This window comes from Amphibalanus amphitrite, unplaced genomic scaffold (genome assembly GCF_019059575.1).
Source record: "Amphibalanus amphitrite isolate SeventyFive unplaced genomic scaffold, NRLGWU_Aamphi_draft 001208F_arrow, whole genome shotgun sequence".
Lineage (NCBI taxonomy): Eukaryota > Metazoa > Arthropoda > Thecostraca > Balanomorpha > Balanidae > Amphibalanus > Amphibalanus amphitrite.
The window spans coordinates 20,139-35,049 of record NW_024882702.1 but is presented as its reverse complement, the minus strand read 5'-3'; the positions used below and the strand labels follow the sequence as shown (position 1 = coordinate 35,049).

Sequence of the window (14,911 nt, the reverse complement as noted above, 5' to 3'; positions counted from 1 at the left end):
CAATTAGTATAATGTTTTATATAGCGGATGCCACGATCGGAGCAGCTCATGTGCACTATGTTTTCGCCCATTCAGCTGATCACGGAGGTGTTCGGCTGACTGTGGGCGGGGAGTCTGGATCGAGAGCTCAAGGAGTGAGGTTGCGCTCCTGGCTCTGTTAAAATGTAACCTAAAGCTAAATACAATGTAATGTTCTTCACTTTTGATTATGTCGATTCACCTTCAGTAAACACGGGTTTACATTTGGTGGCAGCGGTGGGATCGACTTAGTCGAAATGAAGTTTGGAGCCCGAACCGACGTCCTCGGCTTTCGCGGCCACAAGAAATCAAGTTTTCAACTGACTGTTTGAAATCTTCGGAGAAGCTATCGCCAGTGCAAGATGTCTGCTGTTGGTTTTCCGGCTCTGCAATACTCTGACGAGTTGTCAGTTAGCCGGTAAGGTCGGTCGACTTCGCCTTTTGTCCCGACTGAAGACTGCAACATGTTGGCCGCTGCACGGCGACTGTCCAGCAGTGCCGTCTGTTCCCGCTAGCACTGAGCTCCGCTTCTTGAGCTGTGCTACGGTTAACTGATCCACGGTCCACTTGGCTTTGCAAGTGTCGACTGAGCGCCGTTGCTGCAACACGTTTACTCATCAAGTTTATCGCAAGATGGACCAGTTACGAGCCGTCATGGAGATCGACCAGCCCAGGGCTATCGAAGCAAGAGGGGCCTAGTCCTGGACCGCGCTGTTTCCCTGCTTCTACAATCTTCGTGGTACCGGCTACCTGCAGTCTCAGCTGTGATGGAGGTGACGTCCGTGAGGAGGCTGAGAGACAGCGATCAGTGCGCAGTGGCCTGCGGTGATCTCGGCCCAGCCGTCGCGCTGCTGCGGCCTGCGAGCTCAGTGTGCAGTGTTCAGTGATTTGGTGCGCGAGTGAAGAGTCGGCAGCGCCATAGCGATTGGCGTCCGATCTCCTCGCTGCTGGTGATCGGCACCAGCCGGCCGTATCGCCCACCGCGACTCGGCTCGGAGCTCTGCCCAGCTCTGCCGCCCCGTCGGCGCTGCACTGGACCGCGTCAGCTGATTCGAGGAGCAGCAGACAAGGCGCCGGATGGAGGGGACTGGCCGTCACTGCACTCACGGTACTGTGCCTGGGGAACTGGGATTTCGGGGTCGGTGAACTGTGTTTTGAGTGTTTGTCGATGAACAATTCAGTAGTGGTGTCAGGGCAACGTGCGAAAAATCAAAGTGAATACGCAATGGAAATGATATTAGAGTTCACTGTAAAGCTAGGTCAGGTTTGGCTAACCAGTTAATGCGGTACCTAAGCAGGAATTTAAAATGAGTTCTTTTATTGTACCGGCACCCCGTTTCGGTGGGAAGGGCTCATTGTCCCGTTTCCGTGAGGACTTTCAAACGTTTGGTCGGCTTCAGGGCTGGGATGAGGGACAGCAGCTTTCTTTTCTGCCACTGACCCTAGAAGGCATTGCACGGGATGCTTATGATGCTCTGAGCTCGAGTCAGAAGGGATCCCTGGACAGCGTTTTCAATGGTTTGCGGGAAACGTTCACAGTGGGGACCACAATCGACGCGCACATTCGTCTGACCGAGTTAAAGTATGACCCCGCCGAGTCTCTGGACGAGTTCCTTGTGCGGTTTAAGTCTCTGGTAAGGCGCTCCTTCCCAGATCAGCCGACCGATGGTCTACTTTTTAACTACTTTCTGTCAGCCGTCCCCGAGAAATATCGCTCAGAGATTGTGATGGCGGGAATTACTGATTTCCCAGCCGCCGTGCAAAAGGTGAGCAATATCCGCAGCGCTGAGGTGCTGCGAAGCGCGTCAGTGCGTCAGGTAGAGGTGCAGGCGCCGATGTTGCGCCTGATACTCGATCGCATCGAGCAGCTCGAGCGGCGTCTGGACGGCCCCGGACGCCCCGAGCGGACCGGACGGCGCCGCGGGTCGCAGCCGTCCCGGTCAAACGAGGCGCCGGCGCGCGCCTGCTGGGCCTGTGGTGGTGCTGATCACGTGCGGTCCCGATGCCGTTTTCGTGATAGCACCTGCCACTCGTGTGGTAAGAAGGGACACCTGGCAGCCGTGTGCCAAGCTCTGTCGGGAAACGCCGACCGGGGCCCAGGTCAAAGCCCGAGGCCGGGTCCCGCGGCACCTCCCGAACAGTAAGTGATGCTGGTGACAGCGTACAGCTCAACCCAGATATGACTTTCCCGGCTAGGATCTGTGGGGTTGAGTGTAACTGTTTGTTGGATACGGGCTCGACGATAAGTATCATTAATAAGGCAGTGTTTGATGCTTTACCGAACGCCACTTTGAGCATGACAGCGACACGGGCGCGGACGGCCGCGCAGGAACAGTTGCCTCTCCTAGGGAGAACTGTCCTTTCCGTTCAGATAGGTCGCGTACAAAAGACTGTTCCCTTTTATGTGTCAGATGTGATTGATGTGCCCTGCCTGTTTGGCATTGATTTCCTTCAGCACGTGCAACCCTGTGTAATAGATCTGCAGCGGAAATGCCTGAGCTTTGTGCCGTCGGAGGCAGTTCGATCTGTTTCAGCGGAGGCAGTGACTGTAGGAACCGTGGTTCTGGGCAAAGATATTACCGTTCCACCCGGTAGTGAGACGGTGGTTCGTGGGTTTTCTCATAACTGTGACTACAGGGGCTCTGCTCTGATTGAACCTTCATGGGATAAACCGGGATTAGAGGTTGTGAGAAGCATAGTGGAAGTGTCTGGCACGAGCGTTCCACTAGTATTGCGAAACAACTCTGATCGTTTTGTTACTGTACCCAAGCACGCTGAGCTGGCTCAGTTGGAGGTAGGATTTTCAGAGGAGCCTAAAGTAAAAGAGTCTGAGCTTAAAGAGTCTGTGAACTTGGAAGAATTAGTGAATTTAGAGGGAGTAGATATAACGTCATCACAGAGAGCTGCCCTTTTTCGCGTCCTTAAAAAGTACGAGTCAATGTTCGATGGTCACGTGGGCCACACCACTCTGGTGGAGCACCGTATCGATACGGGTGACAGCCCTCCGATCAGACAGGCCCCACGTAGAATTCCGCCCCACCTCAAAGAGGAGATGAAGGCTCAGTTAGACGAATTAGTCAGACAGGGGATCCTAGAGGAGTCAGAGGGCACGTGGGCGTCACCAATTTGCGTGGTTCGTAAGAAGGACGGGTCGGCGAGAATAGTAGCCGATTTGCGTCGATTGAACTCTGTGTCCCGAGTCCCCGCCTATCCGATAGCCAGAATTGATGACACGTTAGATGCGCTGTCGGGATCGTCGCTATTTTGTACCCTTGATATGAACTCGGCTTACCATCAGATGTCAATTGCACCGGAGGATAGAGAAAAGGCAACGATCGTGACACCTTTCTCGTGTCTTCAGTACACACGGGTTTGTTTTGGTCTCGCAGGAGCGCCAGCGAGCTGTGCTCGTCTGCTGAACATAGTACTAGGAGATATTGCACCGGAAAAATGTGTGAGTTACTTTGATGACATCATTGTGCACGGGTCAACCTTTCAGAGTGTTCTGGAGTCACTGGATTGTGTTTTGAGTCGTCTCATGGAAGCAGGGTTGACTTTGAACTTGAAAAAGTGTCAGTTTTTCCGGAAAAAGGTCACCTATCTGGGACATGAAGTATCAGGGGAGGGTATCAAGGCCGATCCTGTCAAGGTGGAGAAGGTGCGTGACTGGCCTGTGCCCAGATCAGCCAAGGAGATGTCCAGTTTTCTTGGGCTAGCTTCGTACTTTAGAAGGTACATTAAGAACTTTGCGGATATTGCAGCGCCGCTGTTCCGCCTCACGATTAAAGATCAGAAGTTTGAATGGTCAGACAGCGCTCAAATTGCTTTTGATTCATTGAAAAAGGCCTTATGCGAGTCACCAGTGCTTGCGTTTCCGCGTTTTGATTCAGAGGCAGGTCCATTCATTTTGGAGACGGACGCCAGTGGAGAGTGTATGGGAGCCGTTTTGCTACAGGTTCAGAATGGTGTCGAGCGTCCAGTCGCTTACGGCAGCCAGACGCTGTCAAAGTCACAGAGAAATTACTCTACCACGAAGCGTGAGTTATTAGCGTGTGTTCATTTTGTGCAACATTTTAACCACTATCTTCAGGGAGCGAGATTTCAATTACGTACTGATCACAGTAGCCTGCAATGGCTATTGAATTTTAAGAACCCCACCGGCATGCTAGCCAGGTGGTTTGAAGTTTTGGGCAATTATCAATTTGACATTTCTTATCGCCCGGGGGCCACTAATACAGCAGCTGATGGTCTGAGCCGGCGCCCCGAGAGCACAGCTGACGCAGGCGTGCAGACTGAGGGAGCGCGGTGCCATCAGATCAATGCGAGTCTGTGGTCCACCAGTTTCATGAAAGACGAGCAAGGTAAGGACGCAACAATTTCAGAGATCGTGAAGCATCTTTCCTCGGGACAGCGTCCACATCGCCGCAGTGTCGACAGGTCCTTGCGTCCCCTGCTGAGGCAGTGGTCCAGACTGACCCTTCTTGACGGTGTCCTGTACCGAAAGTACCGCAGGAGGGCGAGAGATGAGTTTCAGCTGCAGCTGGTGATTCCGCGATCTCTCGTGACCGGTGTGCTGATGTCACTGCACAGCGGCCCGACCGCCGGTCACCCCGGACCGGACAGGTTACACGCTGCAGTGACCCGACGCTTCTTCTGGGTGGGAATGTTGTCAGACGTCAAGGAGTTCTGCAAGCGCTGTGAGCGGTGTTCATCCAGAAGTCAGCCGGTGCCGAGACCGAGAGCCGCGCTGGGTGAACTGCATGCTTCCGAGCCGTTCGAGACGGTAGCGATCGATTTTCTGACTAACCTACCAGTGACGCCGAGTGGTCATAAGCATTTGTTGGTGGTGATCGATCACTTCACTCGCTGGTGTGAGGTGTTCCCGCTGAAGGATATGACGGCCACCACAGTAGCGTCCACCTTGGTGAGCGAATTCTTTTCCAGGTACGGGTGCCCGAGGAAGCTCCATTCGGATTGTGCCGCCAATTTCACGGGTCAGGTGATTGCCGAGATGTGTCGTCTTTTCGGCATAGAGAAAACAAAGATAAGTGCCTATCATCCAGAGGGTGACGGTAAGGTCGAGAGGATGATGAGGACTCTGCTCGACATGCTTTCGAAGTATCTCGACGCAAATCATGATCAGTGGGACGAGCACCTCCCATTGTTGATGCTGGGGTACAGATCGCTCGAGCACAGTGCGCTGGGCTACAGTCCGTATTTTCTCATGTTCGGTAAAGAGCCGCGCCTGCCTGTGGAGGCTGAGCTCCAGGTTCCAGTCGCGAGCAAATCTCAGACCGTCACTGAATATGTAGATAAGCTACGCGAGTCTTTGAGAATTGCACACAAGCATGCGCTACAGGTATCTGACGCTTCACATGGAAAAAACAAACGGTTCTACGAAAAACGAATGAATGAGTTTGAATACAAAGAGGGAGATTTGGTATTTTTGCACAAAGCTGTAGTTCCTAAGGGACAATATTACAAGTTTGTGAGACCGTGGAAGGCTGCGGTGATTGTAGCAAGGGTAGGGGACTTGAACTATCGTATCAAGGTCACGGGCTCCAGGAAAACATTACTGGTTCACCATAATCGTTTGAAGCCGCGAACTGAGCCGATAGTTACCCCACCTGTGCCAGAGGTCACTGAGAGTCAGGATGGGGCTGGTGCTGATGCTGCGTCACCGGTGACACGCGCTCAGACCACGCCGCCAGCAGAGATAGAGTCGGTCTCCGTGGACAGTGCGTTAGCGGATGGCCCGGCTGGTGTCACAGCCTGGGCACGATTGCCCATCATCGGCACTACTGCTGTGCAAGGTAAGGAGCCAGCGATTGCGGAGCAATCGTCCGGCACAGTTCAGATGGCGGTGCCGACACGCGAGTGTCCACCGGTACCCCCGCGGTCTGAGGTACCGCCGCCGGTGCCAGCCAGACGGTCTGAGCGACGGACTCGACCGCCTGATCGCTTTGTTCCAGGCTTGTAGATAGCCTGATTAACATGAATGCTTCAAAAGGCAAGAGGTAAGAGGTGCGCTCAAATTAACGTAAAATCAGTCGCCCTGATTTTCCTTTTAACTAGCTCAGCAGACAATCGGTTGGCTCCTGGCGCCGGAGTGCGACAGATTTGTTTAACTCTTTATGGAAAGAGGGTGTGCGCGTCGAGCTAGATTCGGTCAATCCATGGGGACGTTTCTGATTGACATGTCAATGTCATTAAACTCAGTTTGAGTAGGAGCCCTCTAGCAGCCTGTTCAGAGCATCATGGCATGGGATGTAAATAGCATGGTCCGGTTAACCTGTGTTTGGGATGGGACCCAGGGTACCCATTGCCATCATTGACGGTTAGCCATACCTGTTCAGCTAGCTAGTTGATAAGTGAGCGATGCTGCGCGATGACGTGTTTGTGTTTTTCGTTGTTGCTGACTGCCAGTCCACGTCAGCCGGATGCTGCTAGGCATCACCTAGCGACCACGATGTTTTGGTGTCGCGTGGCGCGTGCTGATGATGCCGCATGTGTCAATGAGTGTTTGTAGATGTAAGTGCACGCCTTTCATTCAAAGGAGGGAGAAGTGTAATCGGCAAGCTGCGCCGATTAAAGTTTATCTGTTTCACCGGCGAGAGGAGCCCGGTGACCATATGATGTCTGGACAGGAATTTAATTCAACGGTTTTGCGCGTGATCGTCTGCTATTCAATTGTTGCTTCAGGTATGAACTCGAAGCTGTCCTAGATAATGTAATTAAATGTGTTTATTATGTACGACATGTTATTAGAATGGTAAATACTCTTGTTCATGCTTAGAGGCTTTACTGACCAATTAGTATAATGTTTTATATAGCGGATGCCACGATCGGAGCAGCTCATGTGCACTATGTTTTCGCCCATTCAGCTGATCACGGAGGTGTTCGGCTGACTGTGGGCGGGGAGTCTGGATCGAGAGCTCAAGGAGTGAGGTTGCGCTCCTGGCTCTGTTAAAATGTAACCTAAAGCTAAATACAATGTAATGTTCTTCACTTTTGATTATGTCGATTCACCTTCAGTAAACACGGGTTTACATACGGATCAGGTCACACCCGTCGGCCGTGGCCATGACACGACGGGGACCACAGTTGCCAGGTCATCCTGTTCACACGGCATGTACGGATCAGGTCACACCCGTCGGCCGTGGCCATGACACGACGGGGACCACAGTTGCCAGGTCATCCTGTTCACACGGCATGTACGGATCAGGTCACACCCGTCGGCCGTGGCCATGACACGACGGGGACCACATTGCCAGGTCATCCTGTTCACACGGCATGTACGGATCAGGTCACACCCGTCGGCCGTGGCCATGACACGACGGGGACCACAGAGTGCCAGGTCCTCCTGTGCACACGGCATGTACGGATCAGGTCACACCCGTCGGCCGTGGCCATGACACGACGGGGACCACAGTTGCCCGGTCCTCCTGTGCACACGGCATATACGGATCAGGTCACACCCGTCGGCCGTGGCCATGACACGACGGGGACCACAGTTGCCAGGTCATCCTGTTCACACGGCATGTACGGATCAGGTCACACCCGTCGGCCGTGGCCATGACACGACGGGGACCACAGTTGCCAGGTCATCCTGTTCACACGGCATGTACGGATCAGGTCACACCCGTCGGCCGTGGCCATGACACGACGGGGACCACAGTTGCCCGGTCCTCCTGTGCACACGGCATATACGGATCAGGTCACACCCGTCGGCCGTGGCCATGACACGACGGGGACCACAGTTGCCAGGTCCTCCTGTGCACACGGCATATACGGATCAGGTCACACCCGTCGGCCGTGGCCATGACACGACGGGGACCACAGTTGCCAGGTCATCCTGTTCGCACGGCATGTACGGATCAGGTCACACCCGTCGGCCGTGGCCATGACACGACGGGGACCACAGTTGCAAGGTCATCCTGTTCACACGGCATATACGGATCAGGTCACACCCGTCGGCCGTGGCCATGACACGACGGGGACCACAGTTGCCAGGTCCTCCTGTGCACACGGCATATACGGATCAGGTCACACCCGTCGGCCGTGGCCATGACACGACGGGGACCACAGTTACCAGGTCATCCTGTTCACACGGCATGTACGGATCAGGTCGCACCCGTCGGCCGTGGCCATGACACGACGGGGACCACAGTTGCCAGGTCATCCTGTTCACACGGCATGTACGGATCAGGTCACACCCGTCGGCCGTGGCCATGACACGACGGGGACCACAGTTGCCAGGTCATCCTGTTCACACGGCATGTACGGATCAGGTCACACCCGTCGGCCGTGGCCATGACACGACGGGGACCACAGTTACCAGGTCCTCCTGTGCACACGGCATATACGGATCAGGTCACACCCGTCGGCCGTGGCCATGACACGACGGGGACCACAGATGCTGGCCTCTCTAGGCGCACGGTGTCGTGGTCAGCTAGGTACCCGCCCCTCTCCGTCACGCCCACTTCTATAGCGCCCGTCGAACGGTCCCCCCCCCCCTATCCCGTCTCCTCGTGGCCGTTCTACCTAGATCCTTCCCCCCCCCCGCAGCCTATCGCTGCGCCCACCTGCCATCATGCGTCCGTCTCCTGTCGCTCCGTTGATGTTGTCCTGTTATTCCGTACACCAAACCGAGCACTTATATCGCATTCGTCGCGCGCGCCGCGCGAGAAACACTCCGCGCACCCCTTGTACACCGCGGCTCGGCTCACACTGCGCGTGTTATCGGCCGACCACGGCGGGGCCGCCGCGGTTCTGTTTGTTCTTCTCCACCCTTCTCGTTATCGCCCCCCCTCCCCCTCCCCCTTCCCTGGACCCCACTGGCTCGGTGTCGCGTCGTGTCACGTCGGCCCGCTAATCACGATTCAACGTCCCGTTAATGCTTGATTATCAGAAAATTTGATGCTTCATTTCACGTTCAAATAGCCCAGCGACTGATCGTTCGAGTGCTGAGTCTATCCGTAGCATGAACCACGCTCAAGTCACTTTGTCGTCGTCGCTGTTTACTTCTGACTTGGAAGGCTTGTCAGTGAGGGCGGTCGCGTTGCAAGCAGTTTTAAGTCGGCGAGCTGGGCAGACAGCTGATCGGCTAGCTGCACATGTAAAAAGCTTGGTTAAAAATGTTATTCACTCCCATCCCCATGGCTCTAGATATCATGATCCCCACGATATCCCATAGCTCATGCCCAAGGTGAGCTCTGACCGAAAAACGTAATCCATCAAAATAGTTTGACCTACAGCATGCAATACACGGTAGGTACTCTTAAATTTCGTGTGGACACTAGAAACCTGGCAAAAAAAGCACGCACACCATCCATCCACTGCACACCATCCACTGACCATTTGACAGCGTTCGTCTGGCCGCCGTCACCCGCCTCTCCCAGCCTGGCGTCCGTCGCTGCCGCCGTCTCCTCCGTATCATCGCCACCAAAGTCGAACATCATCCTGAAACAACATACCCCTGTCAGTCAGTCCACCCACCCCACGCACCGACCAACGCCAGCAGCACGCACAACCGCGCCGTGCCAGGCACTCGCGGACACAGCAATTGCCGCTATAATCGGTACGTTAGTGACACTCTGACAATGGGCACAGCCGAGCGGGGGAGGAGCAGTCGTGTGCGGTACAGGGCCCACCCGGACAGAACATCAATCACACAGGCATCCGCAATCATGTCGTTGGCAGCACAGTCATTGGCTGCCGACAAGTATGTTGGACATGCACACGTGCAACGCTTGGTAATATCATTGCCCACAATGCCCCGGTATGACAGCCAACAGGCAGGCGATATTTGTTGGTAGCGGGTTTTGTTGCTACAGGTATGCAACCGTGGTGGCCGACGGTGCAGACTGCAACAGAATGATTAAGGCTCAAACAACTGCCTCTCGGATTGGTGTCGGGGCCACTCATAACTGACACCGAAAACAAACTGGAAATGAATGAAACTAGCGAAGTATTAAACGCACGCGTACCACGAAACACCAGGTGAATACACGGCGTCGACATTAAATATTCGTCTTTATGCCATCACATGTTTAGTCTCAAAATGCATTGCTTTGAGCCACTGAGTCCTGTTCAATGTCTTCCCCTTTCTAACTCTCGCTAAACAATGGCAGCGATGACACCATATGATGCAACCGATACCCATACCCGTACCACCACCGCCATCGCCACCGCCACCGCTGCCACCGCTACCGTTCGTCCCGGTCTATTGATTAATAGATCGGCGGCGGCGGCGGCGGCGAGTATTTATGAGACAGACAGCGGCAACAGGCGGTGCGTCCATCGCCGCTGCCTGGGTCGTCCGTGGCCGACCCACCGACCGGAGACGACCGGCGCCTGTCGAACGTCGGGGGCGACGGAGCGGTCGTCTGATTGAGCCAGTCTGTGGAGTTGGAGCTGGGGTCTGATGGGCTTGGTTTGAATCATTGTGGTGTAGGGATAAGACGGGCTGAAACATCAGTAACAATGGCAATATGAAGCGCAGAAAATGTCCGCTATAAGGAAATCGAATAGACAGAATACAGAACGATAAATAACTACTGGCTCAGTTTCCTCTGTGCTCACTCGGCATTCAGTCTTTGTCGAGCACGACCCTGCATTTTGCACCCTACTGCACAACTTGTGAATTACAAGCTGCATCGAAGCTTCACCGATAACGCGTCACGCTCAAACATTTCAAAAGAAAACCCCAATGCAATTGAAAGGTCGCCAAGCGACACCGCTGTTTTCATTTACCGAGTCCGGCCTCATTCTGCTCGAAAACACCTGCCCGTGCCACCACAATGGCACAAACAGGCACCACTATCGACGAACACACGACACAACAGCTGTTTGGCTTGCACTGAACCAGGTGCTCGCATCGCATACGAATATGCAGCAGAATACAAAACACAAATGTGATTAGTCGGCATCGCAATCATGTTTCCTGGGTATGCCAAAAAAATCAAAAGAATTACATATTACAGATGATTATTGACATATATAATGAATAACAAACTTTATAGGGACAATACACTAAAGGAGGCTTCGCAAAACGTCCCATAATCCATCTCTTGACTACGTAAGCATAGACAAGGCCAATCACAGACATGGATTCAAGCCCACCGGCGTGGTCAGCCAGCCGGCCGGACACCACGGCAGCACGCTCGTACGCTCGTGCATGACGACCCCACCACCAGGCGGGCTACACGTGCGGCGCTCGTCGCTGAGTAATGTCCACCGGCAGTGGACGGGTACCACGCTCCGCCGCGCCGGCGGGGGGCGCTGGTCGCCGCGCCGGTGGTCACCGATGATACACCGCCGCGTCCGACGCCCAGCGACCGCCACCAATCACAGAGCTATCGAGGTGCCGTCGCGCCCGGGGCGACGAGACGGCCGCTGGCTGCAGGCGACGGAGACAGGACGGCGGCGCCGCGCCGCTACATACGAGCACATATCCATGCAGCACCGCGCACTGGCTATGTCAGGTAGCGAGTAGCGACCGGACCGGTGGCGATTTGACCGCTGAATCCGGTCGCATTCTCCGACATCATCCAGCACGGCCTATCGTCGGCGAGTGGGCGGCGGGCAACGACAGGCCACGGGGCGGCTCATCACCAATTCACGAGTGCAATCACGGCCGGGGTCGGATCGACCGGCGGCCAGCGCCGCGCCGCGGGGGGCCACTGCACGCCCGTGATGGATGAATGGACGAGCGGATGGATGGATGGATGAGCCGGCGCTCAACAGTGGGCTCGTGTGAGGCCCGGACGTGCTCTCTGGTGCGCCGTAAGGCCGCGACATGTTGCGTGGCGAGGCGGGGTGGGGTGGAAAGAAGGTCGGTTTACTAGCAGGTGCACGGAGGACGATCAATGACTACATGGGGTTGCTGTCCTTCCAAATACCGTACCACGAATAGGTTACCAGGGCAACTGACAAATATGCGTGTGTGGTGTACATCATATTTCACTTAGAAATGAAATGGCAGCAGTAAGGTGATTAAAAATACAACATCGTGGTAATGTTATTACAGTTAAGTGCACAAAAAAGTTAATGAAACAAATATCTACATTCTACACGCACATCTGCAACCAGAAATTACTCAAACAGCCCGTTCTGTGTTCTGAGGTCAAACATACTCCCACCTACCGCCTTGACCCCGCCCATGTAATGTATATTGTATATTGTAGAAAAACACGTAACAAATAGTGCATGGACGCGTTTCGATTATTAAATCTTCATCAGCATGACATAATCACAGAGAAAACAAGATATAGCACACAAACATTCGAGCTCGTCTTTGTTCCGTGTTTTTCTACTTGTCTCTATCAATATACAATTGTATATTGTATAATCCACTGCTTCAAGATGACCACTAGGCGCCATGCAATGCTGAATGCATTCAAACTCGATTCCCGAGCCGTGACACCTCTTTCGCCCTCATCCGCTTCCCACTCTCTCCTCCTTCCCATCCCGTCTCGACGCGACACTGACTGCCGGGCATCGCCACCGCCGCGTCCACCGCACGGCGGTGGGGGAGGCGGATATTGCTGAAACCGATCCGCGCGCGCCGGCCGCCGGCGCACACAGATACCACGCGCCGGTAATGGACCTCGATTGCTATGCAAATGCCAGTCGACTTCTTGGATGCTTATCGCGATTGCGGCCGTAATGGGAAATAATGACGGCGGCTGGCGACCGGCTTATGGTCGACAATGCGGGGGGAGGACACTGCCGGCCCCCTCTCAGAGCGTAAGTAAGGTATGAATGCCCGGCCGCGGTCGGTGCGGCGGCTGAAGGACGGCCGCAGAACAGATAACCTGCAACCCCTTCACCGAGGAGAGACGCTAAATTAGCGCACAATGGGGTACAACATATTAATCAGAGCATATTGCACGGCAAACGAGACGGATTGATGTTCGGTGATTGTTCAAACAGGTGATTTCATGTTGTTAGGACGCGTTTCCATGTCAGATCTGATGAGCAGTTATCGTAAATATCAAGAGTGATGTATGGTAGCGGAGTGGGTTACCACCACCGTGAGAAATTTCAGTGCCACTGCCAGGCTTTCAGCATGAACAATCTGTGAAGTGCGGCACAGCTCATGGTTTGAATGTTTCGTGAGTTTGCAGTTTGCAGTTTGCACAATCTTACAGTTTACACTGGTGAGCACTGGATCAATTCGTCATCATAATAGCCGTCCCATCACAATCACCGCCCACTGTCGCTGGTCCTAGGACTTGGACTAGATCCGTCAGAATTCAAATAATTTTTAAAATGTTTGTTATTCCGTATTCCAATTCAAGACATGTTATCTCTGGTTCAAACGAAATTACCAATATGATTACTCATTGAAATTCAGCTCAAACAAATGAGACAGCATGACCAAGAGTCAGTGCCTAATACTGGCTATTACTGGAAAGTGGATACGGTTTATTGATATAGGCTTGGAGGAAACCATCAATGTGCTCGCTACTTACCTCAATTTCTTCCGTATCCGATGTTTTGATATTTCAATTTTGCTGCGTCCCAGAGAAAACCAACGGTAGCAAGTGGAGCCTTTTATCAAGATCAGAGCAGGCGATGACTAATTTATATTTTAATTCGAAAAAAAAATAGACAAAAACACACGTGCTCAACACGTGCTCAACGAACAAAAGGCAAAAACTAAATGTCAACAGCGCTAGGAATGCCTCAAAGAAGCAGAAAGTATAAATAGTGTGTTTTCTAAAAGAAAAACTAAGGTGTTAGACAGAAAATACTCAAAGTGCACTTGGGATGTCAATAAAAGAAAGTAATTCATAGAAAAAGAACTAAATAGATTTTCGATTATTTGCTTAAATGTGTAAGCAATGATGAGCAGCAAAAGTTCCTGAGTAATCCAAGAATGAACCGAGCTGCAGGTGGCGCTGCGACACCCGAGCTTCTTGGCCCAGGTGGCAGCACTGAGCTTCGTTCGCTCCCTCTGGGGCTCTGAGGTATCATAACGAGACCATGGTGATGGATTAGGCATTCATAGATTAGGACACGGCTATGGATTAGAATAAGGAATACTTCATCCATGGCGAGGCCCTTAACGCAAGCATTCTGCATTGCATTTGCGGTACGTAAATCATTATTAATTATTTCCTTGCAGCCAAGCTAGCACTAAACATTAGGTAGGTAAATGCATAAATCATAAGAACAGTGCATTTGCAAAGACAGGAACGCAGCTTCCTACGGTCCTACATACAGTTGGTGGGGACTGGGGCGCCTGTCCCACCAGCTTCCCATTTTGCCCCAAGAAAAAGCAATTCGCTCCACTAGGTAGGTACACTCGGGGGCAGATTGATGTTCTACAACTCTTTATCCACCGGGTTCCTATGGCTCAGCATTGGCAGCAGCCGCCTGGTACCGGTAGACTGTGCCGCTTCACTTACTTGTCAAGCGGCACAGCCTACCCACACCGTATGCCACCGGTCTGGGTCGGTGGCTGGAAGGTGATGTGGGCCGCTGCGCCGCATGTGACGTCAGCGCAGCGGTGAGGGCCGAGCCCGGAGGCATGGCTCGGGTCGGCGCGGCGCGGCGGCTGGCGAGGGCTGGGGAGTGAGGTGGGGTGGGAGCACGGACCATCGCGCGGCTGAGCGAGTGGAGTTGACTTTCGCGTCTCAAGGCGCCAATTATTCGACCTAACAATTGTGCTAAAGCAGTTGTTAAAATGTCCTATCCCCAAGACAGCGCCTATCATCATACTTGCCATGCACATTACGACACACTTAAACGTGGCATTGGGACAGCCGATAGAATTTATATCACACGTGCATCGAGTTGCGGAGCTACATTGTTTTTAACAAATAAGTATTAAGGCCTTGATTAATGATTGAGCTCCTTGGTGTCTATTATTTCGCACAGCAAT

General features: G+C 53.3%; 1 protein-coding gene across 1 annotated transcript in view; it reads right to left on the bottom strand.

The window, feature by feature from the left end:
* LOC122371133 overlaps positions 1-13,701 on the bottom strand; it is a 50,778-nt gene extending 37,077 nt beyond the window's left edge. The window contains exons 1-2 of the mRNA XM_043347248.1: positions 13,497-13,701; positions 9,376-9,480 (exon numbers count right to left, since the gene is read on the bottom strand). Of these exons, the coding sequence (XP_043203183.1) occupies positions 9,376-9,479 (104 nt within the window). The 5' untranslated portion in view covers position 9,480; positions 13,497-13,701. The remainder of the gene's footprint in view (positions 1-9,375; positions 9,481-13,496) is intronic.
* Between the last annotated feature and the right edge of the window lie 1,210 nt (positions 13,702-14,911).